General features: G+C 40.6%; 1 protein-coding gene across 1 annotated transcript in view; it reads left to right on the top strand.

Annotated features, from left to right (window-relative positions):
- LOC126266631 (cell division cycle protein 16 homolog) overlaps positions 1-24,081 on the top strand; it is a 175,557-nt gene that overhangs the window by 5,265 nt on the left and 146,211 nt on the right. The window contains exon 2 of the mRNA XM_049970989.1: positions 1,466-1,618. Within this exon, the coding sequence (XP_049826946.1) occupies positions 1,466-1,618 (153 nt within the window). The remainder of the gene's footprint in view (positions 1-1,465; positions 1,619-24,081) is intronic.

Raw genomic sequence — 24,081 nt, 5'->3', positions numbered from 1 at the left:
AGTGCTATAGAAACTATTAAGTAATAAGATTTTCACCATAATCTCTTCAGGTGATGGACTGCAGAATTATTTTAGGTTGATTTGCCATGTTTTTTTGATACAGAATGTTGCTGTGCATATCTCTCTGAATGTCTTTCTAATTCCATAATTTTGCTCTTGGCTGTTCATTCATGAAAATTCCTGTGTGGGTCCAAAGAAAATGCATTTCATCAACCATGATTTTAAATTTTGTAAATACATTCCTTCCCCATTGTGTTTTTTTTATTCCTTTCATTTCTTTTGTTAAACCTGTGTATTCCAAAAACAGCATTCCATATACCAGGCTGTGCCTATATGAGTAGGAAGCACAAAATACTGTTTCAGTTCTGCAGCACATCAGGAATTGACTTTCTTAAAATGTGATAATATTTTCTCAATTTTTTTGTTTGATAGCAAATGCTTTCGTAATCTTAAATAATAATTTAACCATCATCATAGATATTTTTTGCAAGATGTTTCTCAGTGCTTCAGCCTCACAATTCAAATGTTATATTGCTACTGGCTATTGTTCTTACATTTCTGAAGTTTATCCAGACTCTTTTCTTTTTATTTACAGGAGTATAATCGTCTCTTGCTGTTTTTTTGTTGCAACAAAATGGTTTCGCTGCAAGTACCTTAATATACTCCTATGGAAATAATTTATGATTGACTCAATACTATGGCAGAGGGCAGTGTTGTTGGCATGCAGCCAGAAAAGTTTTACAAGTTGTTGCATGTACCTACAAAATAGGTAACATTATGAGTATGTGGCCCTCGAGAAATAACTGATGGCCACTACCACTCTATTTGCTGCATGGCTGATCAGAAAGTTACTTTAATCAGAGTATAGAAAGTGTAGTGTCATGTGGGGACATAGGGGAGAGGGGCCTTCTGCTTCCACTACTGGCAGATCATTACAAAACCAAATAATTACAAAATTTCTAATGTGGTTGTTGGGGTACTGTGTAACTAACTTTTTCAAACTCCGAGACTCATAAATTTCTACCCTCTCTTGTCAGCCAGAGAGATATGACTTAAAGTAGTTTCAGGCAATGCCACAAGTACTGGAACACGATAATTTCATAAGTACAGATCATTGTGAATCAGTTTAGCTGATAAGACAAATCAAAAAGCAGTCTGTAGTTCCATTCATTTTGATCTTTTGCTGTTTGGATGTGCTTCAGGAAGTCAGAGAATTGATTGGCCTGATTTTCCTAGAATGTTTGGTTTGGTTTGTGGGTGCTCAACTGCACTGTCACCAGTACTTCCCTGGAATGATTTTGAACATTCATATGTATTTAATTTTATTAAGAGGTTCCATAACTTTTACTCAACTTTCAGGTGCATTAGAAAACCAAGATGATACTGAAACTGTCCTCTTGTTTTATATGTTATGTGTAACATTGTCATGAAATTTTGTATTGATTCATATTTCTATTGCTTACAGAGGTTATATTCTTCAGCTTTATTTTGGGCAGACAAAGTTGTTTCCTTAAGCAGTGAAGATCCAGAAGACATATACTGGTTAGCCCAATGCATGTATTTGTTGAAGCAGTATCACAGAGCAGCTGAGCTAATTATGAATCGAGGTCTGGAGAAGGTAATTGTAATTGCAGTGTGATATTTTATTTCTCTGATGTACATAAGAACACATTTACATACTATTTGTGATTTTCAAAACTCTTGTGGTCATAGTGTGTATTGCAATCATAATTAGTGCAACTGAGGACATTTTCAGTTGTTCCCTCTTTTCTTTCCATTTCCCCAATGTATTTGTGACTGCATTTAGTCTTTCAACATTCCCAAGTAGCAATGTACTTGAATAGTTTTATTTCATATTGTCGCAGAAGAAGCTGAATAGCACTGTGGTGTAGTGGTTATGATACTAAACTGTTGCATGGAGGGTCGTGAGTTCAAAACTCACCTGGACTGTACAATTTTAATTTCTATATTCAGTTCGAGTACATTCTAGAAGTATCCACAAATGTCAAGCATCATCGTTCTGGAATGTTCTGTAGCTGTATATATACTGTACATGTTCTGGCCGGAGGCAGTTCGCTCCGCACTCTTGTATGTGCAAGTGCTGAATAAGCCTTCGTTAAGTGAAGTCAGTGACCATCATTCATCTAATTACACCGTCTTCTGTGTGATATTATTCTGGTGGTAGCGCTGGGTATTGGAACTTGTGATAGCACACATTATCGATGACACAGTGGCTCCCATCAGGCCATGACTGAGTCACTGTTTTCATGGTGAAAAACCCGAGTTCGAGCCATATTCAACACATTGCAATCTACTGGAGACGAAGAAGAAGAGGACCTTACAATGACAGCAATGGTGTGCCACCACATCAGACATCCTTCCGGGTTCTCTGGTGACGAAGGCCAAGATCCAAACAAGTGGCTGAAGAAGATATATGAGCGTATAGCTAAATTTAACAAATGGGACGACACCGTGTGTTTGGCTAACATATTTTTCTACACTCCTGGAAATTGAAATAAGAACACCGTGAATTCATTGTCCCAGGAGGGGGAAACTTTATTGACACATTCCTGGGGTCAGATACATCACATGATCACACTGACAGAACCACAGGCACATAGACACAGGCAACAGAGCATGCACAATGTCGGCACTAGTACAGTGTATATCCACCTTTCGCAGCAATGCAGGCTGCTATTCTCCCATGGAGACGATCGTAGAGATGCTGGATGTAGTCCTGTGGAACGGCTTGCCATGCCATTTCCACCTGGCGCCTCAGTTGGACCAGCGTTCATGCTGGACGTGCAGACCGCGTGAGACGACGCTTCATCCAGTCCCAAACATGCTCAATGGGGGACAGATCCGGAGATCTTGCTGGCCAGGGTAGTTGACTTTCACCTTCTAGAGCACGTTGGGTGGCACGGGATACATGTGGACGTGCATTGTCCTGTTGGAACAGCAAGTTGCTTTGCCGGTCTAGGAATGGTAGAACGATGGGTTCGATGACGGTTTGGATGTACCGTGCACTATTCAGTGTCCCCTCGACGATCACCAGAGGTGTACGGCCAGTGTAGGAGATCGCTCCCCACACCATGATGCTGGGTGTTGGCCCTGTGTGCCTCGGTCGTATGCAGTGCTGATTGTGGCGCTCACCTGCACGGCGCCAAACACGCATACGACCATCATTGGCACCAAGGCAGAAGCGACTCTCATCGCTGAAGACGACACGTCTCCATTCGTCCCTCCATTCACGCCTGTCGCGACACCACTGAAGGCGGGCTGCACGATGTTGGGGCGTGAGCAGAAGACGGCCTAACGGTGTGCGGGACCGTAGCCCAGCTTCATGGAGACGGTTGCGAATGGTCCTCGTTGATACCCCAGGAGCAACAGTGTCCCTAATTTGCTGGGAAGTGGCGGTGCGGTCCCCTACGGCACTTCGTAGGATCCTACGGTCTTGGCGTGCATCCGTGCTTCGCTGCTGTCCGGTCCCAGGTCGACGGGCACGTGCACCTTCCGCCGACCACTGGCGACAACATCGATGTACTGTGGAGACCTCACGCCCCACGTGTTGAGCAATTGGGCGGTACGTCCACCCGGCCTCCCGCATGCCCACTATACGCCCTTGCTCAAAGTCCGTCAACTGCACATACGGTTCACGTCCACGCTGTCGCGGCATGCCACCAGTGTTAAAGACTGCGATGGAGCTCCGTATGCCACGGCAAACTGGCTGACACTGACGGCGGCGGTGCACAAATGCTGCGCAGCTAGCGCCATTCGACGGCCAACACCGCGGTTCCTGGTGTGTCCGCTGTGCCGTGCGTGTGATCATTGCTAGTACAGCCCTCTCGCAGTGTCCGGAGCAAGTATGGTGGGTCTGACACACCGGTGTCAATGTGTTCTTTTTTCCATTTCCAGGAGTGTATTTGGAGGGCACTGCCAAGCAATGGTATGAGAACAACGAGAAGTTCACAAGCTGGGAAGTATTCCAGGCAGAACTGCACAAGTATTTTGGCGCCACACGACAGAAGTGCAAGGCTGAAGGTAAATTAAAGTGCAGGGCACAGCGTCCTGGGGAAACTACAGCATCCTACGTTCAAGACGTCTTTGAGCTGTGTAAAATAGTGGATCCTAGAATGAAGGGGGAAGACAAAGTTTCACATCTCATGAAGGGTGTTGCTGAGGACATGTATCAAGCCCTACTCCTGGAGGAAGTTTTGACAGCAGATGACTTCATAAAATGGTTTCAGTATATCGAGACGAGTTTGTATGGCTTCCAAACATCGTATCGATGTCTGTGATGGAGGAAGGAACTGATTTCACAAGTGTTCTTCGTCAGATAGTGAGAGAGGAAGTTCAGAAGGCACTTGGATTACATGGCGAGCAAAAAACCGAGATGCTTCAATAGGTCATAAGGGAGGAAATCAAACAGACATTGAACCCAGTCTCACGTCCTTCATCTCCCTTTAAAATGGTGAAAAAGTTGAGATCCAGGCAAAGTTACATTCCTACAATGCCCCATGAGGAAACTGTTTGGGCACCAAGGAAGACTGATGACTAGAGGACCCAGGATAACCAACCAGTGTGTTTCTACTGTGGACGACCAGGACATGTGGTGCACTATTATCAAGAAATTCGGCGACTATTTGATGACGTCTACACCAGAAGACAGCAGACCGATCTTAGCTGACGCGAACTCCAGGAGGATGAAGATGAACAAGAAGATATGGGTGCAGGACGACGTAGGTCACCATCGCTGCAAGCCAGCTGCTGGAGAGGATGCTCCCCAACACACCGAGCAAGCTCTGCATCACCATTTAGAAGCTCCAGCCTATCACCTAGCCACCGCAACCTGGAAAACTAAAGGGTGCGACCCTCCTTGGAGGTGAGGCCGCCAAAGAGAAAAATCCTCTGCGGTCAATCACTACAAAAATGATAGGGAACTACATTGATATCCTCATGGATGGCTGAACAGCCCAAGCTCTTGTGGACTCTGGAGCATCAAATTCAGTCATTTCGGAGAAGCACCGTCGCTAGTTCCAGAAAACTATATTCGTCAACAGCAAAACATCTCTGCTGGAGGTGGCTGATGGGAAATATGTAAAACCTACAGGAAGATGTACCAGTCTTGTGGGTATAAGTGGCCATACACAGCCCTTAGAATTCATTGTCTTACAAGAGTGTAGAGATGATGTCATTCTCGGATGAGACTTTTTGAAAGCTTCTCAGGCAATTATAGATTGTGGTCGCTCGAAGATTATGCCAGATGAGATGCGATACTGTGGAAAGGAAGATGCGCATTTTAGTGTGTGGAGACTGTGTGCTGGATGAAGCGATCATTCCTGCTGTCAGCACTGGAACCTGTCACATGTCGTGCCATGCATCAACCTTTGGACCTTGCAGTGAAATGTAAGAGAAGTGTACCACTGAAGAATAACTTGGTCATCCCAGCCTCTGTCATCTCGTTTGGATTTAGTGAGTTGTGAATAGTTAACTGTCGCCGAGAACCGCAGATCCTTCCAAGATGCATGAGCATAGCAAATGCTGAGCTGTTAATTGAAGAACAGCTGAGCGCCATAGGAACCTCGCATGCCAAGACTGTGGGCGAAATTAGTGCTACCACTAGCACTACATTTGTCCTTACTCTCCAGCCATCTTCCTCTCTCACTACTCCAAAAATCCTTCTCAGTATCTTTCTTTCCCATCTCAATAACTAGTTCTCCTCATTTAATGTCAATACCCAGCTTTCTGATCCATATATTACTATAGGTCTTAATATGGTCATGTATATTTTGAGTTTTGTGTTCCTACGGACATTCCTGAAATTAAATACATTCTGTAAGGCAAAATAGCAATGATTTCCACTCGCTATCCTTTCTTGAATTTCTACTGCTACTTTATTGTCCTCCGTTATTACAGAACCTTGATATTTAAATGTTTTCACTCTTTCATATTCTTTCCCATTCATTACTATTGAATTCTTTTGTCCATTTATATTGGGCACCATATACTTTGTTTTGTTGATATTTACTTCTACTTCTCTTACTCCCTCCTCTAACGTATCGTAGTTCCCCGTTAGTGCCCTTAATTAGCTTACCGTTAATGCTACATCATCTGCATACACTACCATTTGAAATTGCCAATTAAGTATTATTCCTCCTGGGTTTTTTGGCATTTGCTGCATCACCTTTTCTAAAACTAATTTAAGTAGCAGTGTAGAGAGCACATCTTCCTGTCGCAGCCCCCTCTTTACTTGGAATTCACCAGACGGTTCTTGCTCTTTTCTTACTGTACACACTGTTGCTTTCATTGTCATTTCTGTTAAATTGACCAGTCTTAGTGGGATTCTAAATTCTTTCATGATCTGTACAATTTTCTTCTTGTGTAGGCTGTTGTACGCTTTCTTAAAAACAATGTACAACTGATGTAGTTGCTTGTCATACTCATAAAATTTCTCTAACACTTGTCTTGTTAAAAATACCTGATCCATCGTGGATCTGTTACTCCTAAATCCAGCCTGATAGTCCCTCAATATCCATTCTATCATCCCTTCAAGTCTGGAGCCTGAAATTTTACTAAATATCTTATATGTTACGTTCAAGAAATAGATTCCACGATAATTGCTACATTCTGATTTGTCGCCTTTTTTATGTAATGGGCAGATAATTCCCATATTCCAATCCTTAGGCATGTCTTCTCCTGCTGCTTTATTATTTTTTAGGCTCGTGGTAGTAATCTTCACTTCCTCTAGCTCTGGTACTACTTCCTCTTCCCGATCCTCTACATCTAACTCTGATTCCAATTCTGAGTCTTGTTCCCTTTCACTCTCAATCATGGTTCCTTCTTCTTTATCCCCTTCTTTCCCGTCAAGCAATTCGGTAAAATACTTTTGCCACCTTTCTAGGATTTTACTTTTATCTTCAATTAGATTTCTGTCCTTATCCTTATAGAAAACTGCTTGAGGTTGGAAACCTTTTTTCAGATCTCCTGTTTTTTCATAAAACCTTCTGCTCTCCCCGTCCAGCTGCTCTATCCTTCTCCTTTCATGCTATCTTTTCTTTACCCTACAAAGCTCATGCGCTCTTTTCCTCTTTTTCTCTGTATTCTTCTGCCTCTAACCTCATGTTCTTTTGCAACATTCTCTGTCTCGCTTAATTTCTCTCGTGTATTACTGTTAAGCATTCCTTGTCGAACCACTTAACCACCCTTTTGCATTGTTCTCTCCCCAGTATCTCCTCTGCAGCTACGCTAATGGCAGTTTTCAATGACTCCCACTTAATTTCCACATTATCTCCATTCCCTGTGTTTCTTCTTGCTTCCAGTATCTCTTCTAGTTTATTCCTATATTTTTCCTGTGTTTCCTTTGTTTGGAATATTTGCATATTGTGTTTCATTCTTATCTTATTCCTTTGGTTTCTTGCCAAATCTATCTTCTGCGTATATCTAATTCATAATAGGTAGTGGTCTGTGTCTCCATCTGCCCCTCTGCAGCTGCTAACTTCCATAATATCTGATGCATGCCTTTTGTCTATGAGTATGTCATCTATTTTGTTTCTTGTGTTTCTATCTGGTGATAAGCATGTACATTTCTTAATATCTTTTCTTGGTGATAGTTGCTTTTTATTATCATGTTCTTCCCACTGGTGAAGTCTATAAGTCTGAGCCCATTATCATTACTGTCATTGCGTAGGCTTTCCTTTCCTATTATACTTCTATATACCTCTTCTTTCCTTATTTTTGTACTTAGGTCTCCAAGTATTATTTTCACATTGTGCCTTTGAATTTTACCAATTTCTTCTTCCAATTTGGCAGAAAATATAGCCCTGCATCTTCATCTGCATCCTCTGTAGGGGCGTAGACACTCACTATTGTAACATTAAAAAATTTTGCCCTTATCCTTAGAGAACACATTCTGTCACTTACTGCTGTAAAACCAATTTCATTAGCCTTCATAGACCTATGTAGGAGGAAACCAGTGCCATAAAGGACTGTATCTCCACTATTATACATCATTAAATGTTCCCCTGACACTATTATTTCTTGCCCTTTCCATCTAGTTTCTTGAATTGCTTGATACTTATCTAGTTCATTCCTAATTTCTCGTAGCTTGCCAGGTCTGTTGAGTGTCCTCACATTCCAGGTGGCTATCCGAATATCTGTTTTCCTCCTCTTTAACTGTTTTTCTCACTGGGTCGTCAACAGGCAATCCTTTCCATTCTGAGGCATATGTATAGTATCCGCAACATACTCTTGAGTTCAAATATAATTAGGTATGTCAAACAGACTGACCTCATCCACGTCAACCAGAATGGACCCCGAAGACTTTGATCATTTGAAACCCTACTCGCACTTTCCTCACATGACATACTGAAAGGCAGCCAGGTAGGTGCAGTATTTCTTGATTTCCAAAAAGCATTTGACTCAGTACCACACTGTGCTTATTGTCAAAAGTACAGTCATGAAATTTGTGACTGGATTGAGGATTTATTTGGTAGGGAGGGCACAGTATGTTATCTTGGATGGGGAGTCATCTCAGATGTAGAAATAACTTTGGATATGCTCCAGGGAAGCTTGTTGGGGCCCATGGTATTTACACTATATATTAATGGTCTTGTGGACAATATTAATAGTGTAATAATCTCAGACTTTTTGCAGATGACACATCTATAGTGTAATACTGTTTGGAAGAACCTGCATAAATTATCATTTAGATCTCGATAAGATTTCAAAGTGGTGCAGAAATTGACAACTTGCTTTAAATATTTAGACAGGTAAAACTGTACACTTAAAAAAATGAAACAAGTTGTATCCTATGACTATAAGATCACTGAGTCACTGTTGGAATTGGCTAACTCCTACAAATACCTGGATGAGATCACAACCCCAGGATGGAAGCAAAACTTGGGGCCCCAGTCCATCGTAGTTAAAAATATCTTGGCTGATGCCTAACTTTAATCTGGCCTCTGTAGTGATAATGTGTAATAATGTATGTAATTTGTTAAAAAAAAAGTCATTGATGTAATTGTACATTAAGCTATTGATCGATACCTTAAGAATTTGAGATTAACTTTGCCTTGTCATCATGTTTGTCTGTGCATTATCATCTTTGGGAATCAGTAATGTACTTGAAAATGGGCTTATAACCCAAAACCTAGGTTGTGCAATAACATTAATAATAAATTGTGCAACAAGGCTAAAAAACAGTGTTTGTTTAGTTGGAAAAAATGGAAATAAAGTCCTCTGCTTCTTGACAGAGCGTAGGGGAATGATGTAGGAGACCTGCACTGCCATACTAGGAAGGTCCTAGTGGAGGTGGTGTGCCATTGCCATCCTATGACTGTAATGGGGATGAATGATTATGATGAAGACAACGCAGCATCACCAGTCATCTTGGGGCAGGTGAAAATCCCTGATTCCGCTGGGAATCGAACCCGGGACCCCCGTGCTTGGGAAGCGAGAACACTACCGCAAGATGACAAGCTGTGGACTCTGTTTAGTTAATGACATAATTGTTTCAGAATTTTTTGTCATAATGTAAGCATTATGTGTCACTACCAAGACATGACACATATGGTTCTATAGGCCGAATAAAATTACTTGATAATTGATGTCTGTCACTTGCTGCTGCTATATAATGTTGCCACATTGTCTACCGGCTACTTCTCAGTTATAGGTGACATGCAAACACGATGGGTCACTTCGCAAATGCTCTTAATGTGTAATGCGGAGCAGTGTTGGAAGTGGCCGCCGTAAGGTATGGTCCGAATGCAAGATTCTCAGATGACAACTGATTTTAAGAGACCAATGACTGAATTGTGGTGGATAATACTTTTTTTAGCCTTGAAATTACACTCATGCCCTAAGTTAACTCACGACCTCATGATGTGCAATGTATCCTACAAAACGATGGTCAAAAATGAGTGGTAGAACTAAAATCACGATTGCTTTGTTCATGGTGATTAAAGCTAATCTCTACAAGCAAACTCAAGACATGAAAAATGCAGGTTCAGTGCCAAAAGCGAACTGTTGTTTGTTGCTATCATTGGTTACCTGAAACTGTCTTCACATTGGCTGCACAAGCTGTTGTTTTACCAACTGATGAGCAGTCCTTGTTGGCACTTGGATGCAGATTATAGGCGGCACATGCAGATTTCAAAACAAAAAAAGAATAGGAAAAGAAAATAAGAGTAAATAAAGAATATTATACAATGATGAAAATGATGCTGCAAAGAATTAGAAATAAAAAAAATATCATTTAAACCAATTAATTGAATAAAAATAAGAATCAGATTCCATTTATCACATTTAGAAATAAATTTTTTTTTGCTGCATTTGATGATATTGAAACCTTTGTCATTCGAAACCTTCATCATTCTACAAGTGGGTTTCATACGCTAACCATTGCCTTACCCCATAACATTATATTAAATAGTTAAATATGAGTGTGGTGACCCAGTCACAATGGTGGATTGCAGCTTTCCAAAATTAGGTTTCATGCAATGTCATACAAAGCTTATCTCATGTAAGCTGATCTCTGTGATTGTGGTAAATGTATATGTGATACTGAATTGTTGCTTGTGTGGAAGTATGCAGTAGTGTTTGGTTAGTGTTACTTATGAAACGTGTGTTTCACTAGCGTAGTCTCATTAGTGTTGTTACACATGACAGAGATGATGAGTCAAGATCAAAACACATCCAAGAAAGACTATCAGACAAGCAATTTTAAGTGAACTGACCAATTGTTGTGGCAATCTGGCAACAGCAAATGGTTCAGGCGTGACATCGAGTGCTCTGATTGGAGGAAACCAGCTCCAACGCATGAAGTGTCAACAACCAATTATTTTAATCAGACCATAGTTACTAGCCTCATATTATCTAGCTGTTAATGTCTAGTCTTCTTGTAATAGGAACTCATCTCTTTATTTCATGCACACGAAGTCTTGTTATGTGATGCAACTCACCTTATTTACATTAAATTGCATTTACTAGGTATTATGTGAGGCCATGAACTAAACCCCTTCCGATTTCCTCATTTCGTATCCTTCTCCAACAACACCGTTGTTCCATTGTAATAACCTCAATGTCGCTTATGTGTGTGCAAAATGGTTCAGTGGTTATGATACTGGACTTTTAATTTTCATCTAACCTTTCTCATATCCAATCAACTCATTCTTTCTTGTCTTGTTGACCTGGTTATTGTGCATTACTCCCCCATAGGCATGCAGATGGGAGAGGCAGTGGGTACATGGCATAGCAATACGAAACACGGGCACAAAAGCCATTAAGTTCAAAGAGTGCACAATGTTACAACCGTGGTAACGTAATAAAGGGAATTTGGAAAGACAGGGTGTATATGACCCTGGACAACCGGGAGATCTGGAAAAAACCTGGGAATTTTTTCAGCCAGGAGAAAACTGGGAAAAACCCAGGAATTTTTCGTTGTTTTAGTTTTCAGTTAAATTTTTGTAATTTTGACTGGTAAGAATCGATACTCTAACAAAGGATATTACTGTATCCTGATACTACAAGATAATACTGCAACAAAAAAGCTTGAACGAGAATAAAAAGTGAAAATAAAACATAAATTGCAAAGGAAATGTGCCAAAAAAAAAAAACAAAAGTGCTCATACAAGCATTTGCCAACAGCAAACTGTGTCAAAGGCTTTAGGAAGACTATGCAATACATCATAACAACAAATTGTTTCCGATGAGTGTGACGTCACAACTGTTTGTATTAGATTTGTTTTAGCAGTTACGAGCGGACCCATGCGCATGCACAGTTGAGTGGCGTATGTGTAGTTCCTTCTCCCGTTTCTGACTACAGAAACACACATTGGTCTATCGATTACTCATATGATTTTGATGCGCATTCCTGTCGGTTTTTGAACACATTCTGTAAGTTGATTTCTGAATGAATCATAAGCCGTGCGGTCTGAGGTGACTTGTCACAGTTCGCACGATTGCTTTGTTCATGGTGATTAAAGCTAATCTCTACAAGCAAACTCAAGACATGAAAACTGCAGGTTCAGTGCCAAAAGCAAACTGTAGTTTGTTGCTATCATTGGTTACCTTAAACTCTCTTCACATTGGCTGCACAAGCTGTTGTTTTACCAACTGATGAGCAGTCCTTGTTGGCACTTGGATGCAGATTATAGGCGGCACATGCAGATTTCAAAACAAAAAAAGAATAGGACAAAGAAAATAAGAGTAAATAAAGAATATTATACAATGATGAAAATGATGCTGCAAAGAATTAGAAATAAAAAAATATCATTTAAACCAATTAATTGAATAAAAATAAGAATCAGATTCCATTTATCACATTTAGAAATAAATTTTTTTTCGCTGTATTTGATGATATTGATACCTTTGTCATACAAAACCTTCATCATTCTACAAGTGGGTTTCATATGCTAACCATTGCCTTACCCCATAACATTATTCCATTTATCACATTTAGAAATAAATTTTTTTTTTGCTGCATTTGATGATATTGAAACCTTTGTCATACGAAACCTTCATCATTCTACAAGTGGGTTTCATACGCTAACCCCCCCCCTCCCCCCCGTCGGGCATGGGTGTATGTGTTGTCCTTAGCGTAAGTTAGTTTAAGTAGTGTGTAAGCCTATGGACCGATGACATCAGCAGTTTGGTCCCATGGAGGGGGGGAATCATAAGTTGATTTTTGAATGGGTGCATAGTGTATGTGATGTCTCTGTCAGGGGAATCCTTGTCACATCTAGAAATAAACTTTCCTGCAGGCAAAAGGGGACCAAGCTATACAAGCTGAGCGAGGTAAAGCCGAACGAGGGAACACCAATTGCTGTCTGATTATGTTGTTGTTTGAGTTTGCAAATGGTCAGTGTTGATATAATTAGTAGGGAAGTCCTTAGATTCAGACTACCAGAGTGGAAATAAATTACTAACAGGAATAACAGGTAAGAAAGATTACGTTATTATCTTCTAGGTGTATCCAGGAAAGTGAAATTTTGTCAGAAAAGTTTTGGCCAGATCGCTACACTAGTAAGGGGCAGTTGTACAGCCCCTGTTTAGCAACTGCTTAAGTTCTATTTTGGAAGTAGCGCAGAAAATGGTTTGTACGAACATAACAACGCCTAACCGGAGAATAATCAGGGATAACTAAACCAATGATTGTGGCAGGCTTAGTGAAGTTAACCGGTGAATAAGTTTTGACAAAGCCAGGAATAGTTTAAGAATTAGTCATGACAAGTTTGTTAGAACGAGGAAGGAGAAGAAATGGGGACATCACACAAATTAGGGAAGAATGTGACGATTCAAAATTTATATAAAAATCTCTTACTACTACTTTTCGATCTCATGCTCGAGAAACTGGAGTGTATGAGTGAAACTTGAAACTATTTTCTAACATAAAGCTTTTTGCTTGTAGTAGGTCTAATAGGCACTTTATGTTGGTCTTGGTGAATTATATTCTGCCGTCTTATAAAAATGACCATTTGTGCCAAAACAGTCTCGTTTATTTGGAGTATGTTAGATTTTCTGCACTTTTAGAAAGGTCTATTTTGTTTTATCTAGCAGACAGTGACAAAATAGATCAGATCGAGAAACCACACTAGTCTTGGGTACTATTTGTATTAACAGCTTACGCACTATTAGATAACAATGTTTCTATTTTTCAGTTTGCAAAACGTGTGACGAACTTTGATGAGGTAATAGATTCTCTCACAGAAAGGAAAGCACGCCATTTAAAGCTGTAGCAATAATAGAGAGAAAACAATGGTAGCAGCTAAGGATTGAAGAAATGTGTAATGTATTGCTTGTCTCTTGTCTTTACTGGTTAGAGGGGCAGGATGTCAAACCGGGCGACTGGGAGCAGGAGAGGCACCACAGGACATTTTAATTTCCACTGTCCTGACTATAGTTTGATGGCATCCAGTACAAAATATTCATGTTTCAATTTCATGGAGCGAAATACAGTGACGTGCAATAGAAGAATGCTGTGTGAAGAGGGGTGGCACTGCACTCTGGCACATTTAAGACCAAATAACATGTCTTAATTTCCTCTAAGATATTTGTTTTATGTATCACACTCTTCAGAAAGATGTGCACTACAAAATGAACGTATTTTTGAAAATTCGATGCTTGAGGGGCGGGGGCTATCTTAGTATTGCCCTGGTTCGGAAATATCGTAGATCCGAGGCTTATGCGCAGAGCAGTGTGAGTAATAGTGGGGAAGTGTGTAGTATCCATGTGACCCATGTTTACATTTAGTGATTTTGCTGTTTCCTCTTCATTTACTGCTCTCACATCAAATGAAAACAAAATGGATTTCTGTGGACGGGAGCTTTCAAGTGGATTATTGCCCTGGTTCGGAAATATCGTAGATCCGAGGCTTATGCGCAGAGCAGTGTGAGTAATAGTGGGGAAGTGTGTAGTATCCATGTGACCCATGTTTACATTTAGTGATTTTGCTGTTTCCTCTTCATTTACTGCTCTCACATCAAGTGAAAACAAAATGGATTTCTGTGGACGGGAGCTTTCAAGTGGATTAAAATACGTTCACATAATTACATAAGGCTAATATATGTTATTAATTTCAGATTTTATTTTATTTCCACTTTTCTGACAGCCATGCATTAATCACCTTGTAGAACAATGAAGTTACTTTTGTTGGTTTGCTAAAGAAATTTGGTTTTTATTAATCTTTTACACTGAGGCAGTCAATGTGCTTGAAACAAAGTGTTTAGTTCCACACTATTATCTAATTTCAACTGCTCGCTGCATTTCAAGTGCACATTTTCATCTTCTAGCACGTATGGCATTATGCCATAATAAAGAATCAAAATTGAGTTAATACAGTACTGGTACTCCAAGAAAATTTACATCCCGAAACCCACACTGTAAAGCTTAATATCAGATCAAGGCCTAGTTCATTGGGAACCTGGACATATGAATGTGCTCTTTAAGTATGCACTTTAAATGTGCCATTTTAGTATCTACATCTACATCCATACTCCGCAAGCCACCTGACGGTGTGTGGCAGAGGGTACTCTGAGTACCTGTAATGGTTCTCCCTTCTATTCCAGTCTCGTATTGTACGTGGAAAGAAGGATTGTCGGTATGCTCCTGTGTGGGCTCTAATCTCTCTGATTTTATCCTCATGGTCTCTTTGCGAGATATACGTAGGAGGGAGCAATATACCGCTTGACTCTTCGGTGAAGGTATGTTCTCGAAACTTTAACAAAAGCCCGTACCGAGCTACTGAGCGTCTCTCCTGCAGAGTCTTCCACTGGAGTTTATCTATCATCTCCGTAATGCTTTCGCGATTACTAAATGATCCTGTAACGAAGCGCGCTGTTCTCCGTTGGATCTTCTCTATCTCTTCTATCAACCCTATCTGGTGCGGATCCCACACTGCTGAGCAGTATTCAAGCAGTGGGCGAACAAGCGTACTGTAACCTACTTCCTTTGTTGTCAGATTGCTTTTCCTTAGGATTCTTCCAATGAATCTCAGTCTGGCATCTGCTTTACCGACGATCAACTTTATATGATCATTCCATTTTAAATCACTCCTAATGCGTACTCCCAGATAATTTATGGAATTTACTGCTTCCAGTTGCTGACCTGCTATTTTGTAGCTAAATGATAAGGGACCTATCTTTCTATGTATTCGCATCACATTACACTTGTCTACATTGAGATTCAATTGCCATTCCGTGCACCATGCGTCAATTCGCTGCAGATCCTCCTGCATTTCAGTACAATTTTCCATTGTTGCAACCTCTCGATACACCACAGCATCATCTGCAAAAAACCTCAGTGAACTTCCGATGTCATCCACCAGGTTATTTATGTATATTGTGAATAGCAACGGTCCTATGACACTTCCCTCCGGCACACCTGAAATCACTCTTACTTCGGAAGACTTCTCTCCATTGAGAATGACATGCTGCGTTCTGTTATCTAGGAACCCCTCAATCCAATCACACAATTGATCTGATAGTCCATGTGCTCTTACTTTGTTCATTAAACGACTGTGGGGAACTATGTCAAACGCCTTGCGGAAGTCAAGAAACACGACATCTACCTGTGAACCCGTGTCTAAGTATGGTTTACGAAATTCCGATGCTCTTGGAGTATCCTCTGATACCTATTTTCTTTTATGACATAACGTAAGATTTTTTAATGTTTTACATGTACAAACATACAGGCTTCTGTCATCATAGCAGCTGCCAAAGTGCTGTGGCACCTGTTATCTGTCACTCACTGACAACTACTGAAACGTACCTATTTCTAACAGGTAGCGGGAAAATATTGCGAATGGTGGTTTGAAAAGCATTACTTTCAAAGTAAATTTCCTTTTACAGAAGTTGAACTATGAGCGAGAATGGACGTTGAATTTCTTAAATCATAGAGCGTTTGATGATGAGGCATTTAGAAGTATTTCGAGCCCAGAAGATCATTCATGTTATTATTATGAGCAAATTGATGTAGTGCTACGGGAAGCTCTCTGTCCTCTGCAGTAGCTAATTTATTTGTGGAAAACTTTGGGGACAAATCATTCGACTCGGCTAAAAATTTTACTGGCACATTTGTGTGATGTATCTTAAAGTGTAACACGTGCAAAAAATATCGACATTATATGTGAAAGCTTAGCTTCTCTTGCAGCTTATTAACCTTAGAGACCAATATTGTATGTGACAGCTTTTCTTTTCTTGTAGCAACACTATCTATATTAATTTAAAACATTAGCTTTTCCTGTTTGTGTATCTGCGCTACTTAACAGTGATGTTGCTATTAGCTGACTACATCGCGTGTCCTGTGGTCTGAATATCCACTGTCATCGGCTAGCGGGATCAAGTGACATGAACTATGACTGGCTTACAAAAGCACATCGCAATCTCAATTACAATGGTTTGGGAAAAGTAACATGTGGAGTTTGGTGGAATTTGAATTTACAATTTTGTAATACGAAAATATGCAGCGTACATGTTGCTGCACATCAAAAATCTTTCCAAAATGAGTTTTCTTCCCTGAGTTTCATTTTCTGAAGTGCCGGGAAATTCTACGCCCGTGTATAAAAACATAACATTCAAAGGACTGATAAGTTTTACCGTTCTGAGGGAAAATATACTGTCACTTAATAATATGGAAAAAGTATGTTTTCATTCGGGAGAAAGAGTATTTTTAACTGGGAAATCCGGGAATTTTTTTTTTCCCTTGTGGCGCGTATACACCCTGAAAGGGGTAGCAGGACAGAGAAAGGAGAGACCTTTAGTTACAGGGGTGCAGTCAGTTAGTGGAGATTGAGGATTACAGGAATGAGGGTTGTGTTGCAAGGACAACTCTCATCTATGTAGTTCAAAAAACCTGGTGCTGAGGGGGGGGGGGGGGGGGGGATCAAGATGGCATGGATTGCGAAATAGGTGTTAAACTCATTGGAGATTTCCGCTGATGGGTTATCAACTCTGCTCTTGGTCACAGTTTGGCAATGGCAATTCATTCTTGTGGTCAGCTGGTTGGTGGTCATGCCCACATAAAAAGCTTTGCAGAAATTGCAGCAGAGCTGATTTACGACATGGCTTCTGTCAAAGGTGGCCCTGCCTTTATTAGGGTAGACAAACTTGTGAAGAGGACTGGATTCGGATGTACTGGGTGTGTGAATCAGGCTGGTCTTGCACTTGAGTGTTCCACAGTGATGTGACCCCTGTGGTAAGGGTTTGGGGTTAAGTGTAAGAGTGGTGTGGGGAAGGGTCAGAATGTCCCGTAGGGTAGGTGGGTGGCAGATACAACTTCAGAAGGTGTGGGAAGTATTGCAGGCAGGTATCCCTCGTCTTCAAGCACAAAGATAGATAGCCAAAGCCCTAGTGAAGGATATGGTTCAGTTGCTTCTGTTCAAGATTATATTGAGCTGTACTTGGGCTGGGGTTACTTCTTTCCAACTGGTCTTGGAGAAAGGGGGGGGGGGGGAGCATTAGGGATGTCCAAGGATATGGGGCTGAAAATCTGTTTGTGGACTAGGTTTGGAGATAATACTTGTCTATGAAGATCTTAGTGAGACCTTAAACATACTGCAGAGTCACCATCCAGGGGTGGCCATGCTGTATAGAAGTGATTTTTTGGTATGAAAGGGATGAAAGCTGTCAGAATAATGGGTAATGTTGATGGTTAGTGGGTTAAGCGAGTGGGAGAGAAGGTAGTGAGGTAGTGGAGGAATGAGGATAGGGTTTCTTGCCCTCAGGTCCAGATCATGAAGATATCATCACTTAAACCAGAAAGGGCTTTGGGGTTTTATGAGGCTAGGATAGTTTCCCCATATACAGATTGGTATGGGGGCACCTATCGATGACTCAAGTTTTCTCCCTTACTCCTAAGTTATTTACATTTTGCCATATCTTTACTAAATACTGAAGGGCCTAAAGAAGATAATCAGGCAGGTTAATGTCCAGTTTTTCAGAAGCTTTGTTTCTCATCACCTTTTAGCTCAAAAAGCAATTGAGAGCATTGTGCTATGTATCAGTTTCTATGCATCAGAGTGACCACGTGTTTCTATAAACCTAAAGAAGCCGAAGTTAAGCCAAACTGGCATTAAGATGTTGTAAGCCTGACTGTTCTGCCTCATGCTGTCCCTACTGGGCTGCGGAATGTTCCCCGCACCACGGAGTGATCCCTGCTCTGCAAATCATTCTCACTCAATGAGTTGGCGCAGTGGAGCTTTGTGACGTGCTTCTCACTGAATCACCGACCTTGTATTTGCAATATCGTGCTGTATTGGGGAGCTACCGAAATTGGCGGTCCTGTGTAAGTGAGATTTTCTTGCTTGTGTGTATGAATGGTGTGTTTCTCTGTTTCTCTTTTGCTGATGAAGGCTTTGGCCAAAAGCTCTTTGCAAGTGTCTTTTAATTGTGCTTGTCTGCAACTTAATATGTTTTCTTAAAGGTAAGTAGCAATCTACTTTTTCGTACATTGCTGATGTTCCTATGTGAAGTTTCCATTGTTTGAATATATTTATTCCTCTTCTCAATTTTTAGGTTTCCTTTTTAGAGCAAGATCAGGAAAAGCAGGCATCAAAGTGTTAGCAACCTTAATGCAGATGTTGCTCTTCATTGTCACATCCTCTGAAACTGATACTTTCACATAACTTTAAAGAAGCCAGATGACTGAAGAATGTTACATTTTCATTACACATTTGCATCTGAAATCTAACTTGTAGATGAATGCTGTGATTGTATTGTGAATGTCAACTATTAACTACTATTTACTTGGCAATGACAGAGTTAAGGTGTATAGGTCTGATAGCTATTTTAAGTCTTTCAGGCAATGCATTTATTCCCCTTTCATTTCGAGAAAACTCATGGTTGTTCACAATTAAGTCAACAAAAAGGTATGTCCCCCTATTCCAATTTCACATCTTTCAGGAATCATATGACTTCCTGATGATTAACACCGTGACACTGGACAAAGTACACACTCTTGACTTACATGACTGAATTCCATTCTTTAATCACACAATGCCTCGTGGTGAATGAAGCAGATACAATCAAAAGGTCTCCTCCAAATTTGCTTTCGTATTTATTTTCCAAACGAGAAGTGGAATCGTGCTGACACTTGATCATTTGTGGTGCACCAACTGTAGCTACAGGATGAAACTTGTCCCACAGCAAATTCATATTGTCTAGTGATCCAGAACAGCTTCAGAAATATCAAAACCTGTTGCAGTTTAATTGATCGGTGCCACACCCAGGAATTCCTCAGATACTTGCAGCTCCATACTGACACCACACACAGATATTGAAAACTTAGCACAGTCAAATATATCTGTGCTTTTTTCAAGTGTGAGCAAATGTACATAGATCTCTTCTTTTTCATTTGCATCTATACTCTACAAATGTTTGTGAAGTACACGGCAGATACTGTACCAGTTATTACTGTTTTATTTTTTACTGTTTCCATTCACATATGGAGTTCAGGAAGAATGAACAAATTCTCCGTGCATGCGTGATTAATATGATCTTGTCCACACAATCCCTACAGGAGTGATATCTAAGGGATTGTGGTATATTCCTCGAGTCATCATTTAAAGCCAGGTCTTGAAACTTTGTAAGTACGCTTTCTCGGTATAGTTGCATCTATCTTTAGGGGTAAGCCAGTTCAGTTTCTCCAGCACCAATGGTCAAACAAACTTGATAATTTGTGCTGTCCTCTGTATACATTCAGTATGCCATGTTAAACACTGGAAAATCCAGGATGGAATAACAACAGTTTTATGAAAAGGAAATATTGCTATTCGTTTGTATTCTTAAACCAAACAAAGATATTCTAAATCCATCATCTTACAGACCACTAGTACTATCTTCATGTTTGTCAGACACACTTGAAAGAATGGTTATAAACAGATCTGAATGCTAGATAGGAATAATGTCCTTCCCAAGACTCAATTTGGATTTTGGAAGGGAAAGAATGCACTTGACAGAAACAGGGATTTTGACAACTAACATTCAGTGGACCTTTGTGAACAAATGTATCATGTTTTCAGTATTCTGTGATATAGCTGGGCCTCATGGCAGTTTGAAAATCAGAGCACTGCAAAGAAAACTTGTTTCTACTGGTTTAACCCTGAAACTAATCTGTGGAATTAAATCTTTGCATTCGTAATGAAGGATCTATGTTAAGTACAATGCCAAGCCAATGCCCCTCAGAAATTGGCAATCGTCTTACTAAGGGAGCCATTCTGAGCCCTGTCCTGTACATTGTGTATACACGAGACCTCGAAAAATGTTTCTTGCTAGGAGTAACTACTCTACAATTCACAGATGATCTTTGCCTGTATTCGAATGATTATTCTGTAGGAACAACAACAGAAAGTACAGATCATGTTGTATTAAATCTTAGAACTTGGTTGAAAGAGAATGGTGTGGAGATACCACTGAAAAAATCATTGATAGTTATTTTCATGCGAAGAAGAGTTGCAGATTTCCTGGATAGTAAGAGAAAGAGTGGAATAAATATCCCACTCAGGAGTCAAGTTAAATTTCTACGTGTGAGAATTGACTTGAGGCTAATGTGGAGACCTCACAGAAGTGATATTTCTTCCAAGATAGCAACTAGGATAAATGCACTGAGATGTGCAGCTGGCACATGGTTGGGATTACACCCAAAAATTCTCCTCATCTTGTATAAGACTCTTGTGAGATCAGTCTTGGATTATGGATGCCTATTTTATCATGGTGCTGCAGTAAATTCAATATTGAAGGTGGACAAACTTCAGTATTACTGTATTTGAATATTTGCTAGAGTCCTGCTGTCTACACCTACCAGTGCTCTCCTTGTTCAGGTGGGGGATCCACCACTTGAGTATCAGGTGGGAAAAACTTGTGAAAAAAATTAATTTTAAAGCGAATCTCGCAGACAGGACACTGTCTCATATGTGATATAATGAAGTATTGGTCCAACATCAAAAAATTTAACTATTTCTCTGGAAATAGGAGAAAACCACTAATAATGAAATCTCTTGGATGGTGGACCTTGTACAAAAATAAAATACGGAAATACATGTTACCAGAATTCCTTGTCCCATTCAGCTGTTGAGAAGAAAGTCTACTAACCTTGGATAACATTGTACAATATAAAGATTGTCCAAATTTGAAGCCTGAGATCAACATTTTACTCAATACTATTTTCCTGAATTTGGCAAAGGTTTATACAGATGGATCCAAGACCGTCGACTGCGATAAAGCAGGATGTGCAGTGTACAACGATGCAGAAAATTATCAAGCCCTATATTCTCTACCTAACAAGGCAGCAATATATTACACGGAAGCCATCACAGTTAGAGGAGCAGTAAAATATGGCAGACCTTGCAGACAAAGCAGTAGCGTGATGATACCAGGTTCTCTAAGAACCTTAAAAAACCAAAAACGCACAACGTTGTGTCACTTATAATTATAGACATTATTAAAGAAGTTTTAAGCAAGCACAAATAGCAACAAATTTCTCCTGCATTTCAGGTCTCTGTGGCATATTTTATTAGAAATTAGTAGAAGATTAGCAGAGTGAGTGATGAACTTAGGTGAAATCCTAAATGAGAGACTTCCTTATCAAGGAATACTGATCTTGATCAATGAAAAAGCGAGAAACAAGTGACATACACAATGATATTAAACCAAGACATCAAAAGGAGTACTATATGGCTACTTGCAGCTTAAAATAGCGTTATCCCCTTGGTTTACTGATTGGAATAGGTGCAGGTCATTCATAGCAGCTGTTACGTGCATGCTCTTAAATCACGGCAAATTCCCAACTCACCTGTTCCAAATAGGATTGAAGAAATCTCCATTACGTGATTCATGCAGTGAAGGAGGGGACGGGAATCATCTACTGTTCTTATGTACCATATACAAGATACAACAAAAATGCTTTACCATCACATTGGTTAACGCAAAGATTCTTCTTCCAACATTGACTACAGTGCTGTTGTCAACCCGAAAGAGTGCACTCAATTTAAATGTGATGGTCAAACACACAAATATGTGTCACCTGAGTGTCTAGACACACTGTGTACATCATGTGTGGATTTTAGTTAGTTTACAGATTTTTTTTTTTAATTTAATTATTGTGATAGAATTATCTTATGAGTAGGTTATAATAGTGACATAAATAAAATAGAAAGAAACTTCCACATGGGAAAAATATATTAAAAACAAAGATTCCAAGACTTACCAAGTGGGAAAGCGCCGGTAGATAGGCACAATGAATAAAACACACAAACACACACACAGAATTTGAGCTTTCGCAACCGGCGGCTGCTTCGTCAGGAAAGAGGGAAGGAAAAGGAAAGATGAAAGGATGTGGGTTTTAAGGGAGAGGGTAAGGAGTCATTCCAATCCCGGGAGCGGAAAGACTTACCTTAGGGGGAAAAAAGGATAGGTATATACTCACGCGCGCACACACACACACACACACACACACACACACACACACACACACACACAAGCAGACATATGAATATGCTTGTGTACCTGTAGGGGGAAAATCTTCTTCTGTTGCTCCCAAAGCACTTGCTTTGTGAGCAATACCACCCCAAACGCAGAGGACATTGATCCCCTCCTCCCAGCTGGAGAAGCAACAGCCTCCTCCGGCTCCTCTCGTGCGGAAGGGCTCACTTGGGACTCTCTCTTCCAAGGTCTTCACTAATGCTACAGTGGACACTCGCCAGTGGCTAAAGGAGCCAAAAGCCGCTGGATGAAGAGCTTCATGGTCTTCCTCCATGCCTGAAGCTACTTTGGAGAACTCCTCCCAGCAAGCACCAAAGAGAGGACAAGCAAACCAAGAAGAAGACTGTAAGAAACAGGACCCTCTGGTGGCCCCAACACCTCCACTCCCTACTGTTTTAGTGTTTGAGGATGAGGTGGAGATTTTAGTGTCCCCTGAGGTCCTGGATCTCACCAACACCTCATCCCCAATGGCAATCGATATAAATACTCAACCGGTGGCAGCCGGTGATGCTGAGGCATAACCTGCCTCCTTGGTCACTACAAGCCTTCTTAGATTCAAATAGACCTGCAGCGATTTTTTCTCCCACCTGCCTGAGTTACGTCAACTTTTAAGGTTACACCAGCTTTTCGCATTGTCCTTCAGGAAACCTGGTTTTCATACAGTGCGGACCCTTCCCTTTATGGTTATCGGGGGTACTACAAAAAACCATCCTGCCTGTGACAGACTGTCAGATGGAGTTTGTATCTTCGTACTTACCTCTGTTTGTAGTGAGCCTGTGCCTCTTCAAACACCTTCAGAAGCTGTGACTCTCAGGGTGAGGACACCACAGGAAATAACCGTCTGTAACATCTACCTCCCTCCAGATGGTGGTGCACCACCCCATGTATTGACTACTCTCATTCCACAACTTCCCCCACCTTTTCTCTTTCAGGGTGATTATAACACACATAATTCTTTGTGGTGTGGCACCAAGCTCACAGGCCTTGGCTAAGATGTTGAGGACATACTAACTCAACTCGACCTTTGCCTCTTAAATACAGGTGCTCCCATGCATTTCAGTGTGAAACAAGGCACCATTCAGCCATTGATCTCTTGGTTTGCGGTCCTGTC

This window comes from Schistocerca gregaria, chromosome 4, assembly GCF_023897955.1.
Source record: "Schistocerca gregaria isolate iqSchGreg1 chromosome 4, iqSchGreg1.2, whole genome shotgun sequence".
Classification (NCBI taxonomy): domain Eukaryota; kingdom Metazoa; phylum Arthropoda; class Insecta; order Orthoptera; family Acrididae; genus Schistocerca; species Schistocerca gregaria.
Note: the sequence above shows the minus strand (reverse complement) of the source record. Positions and strands in the feature narration are given on the sequence as shown.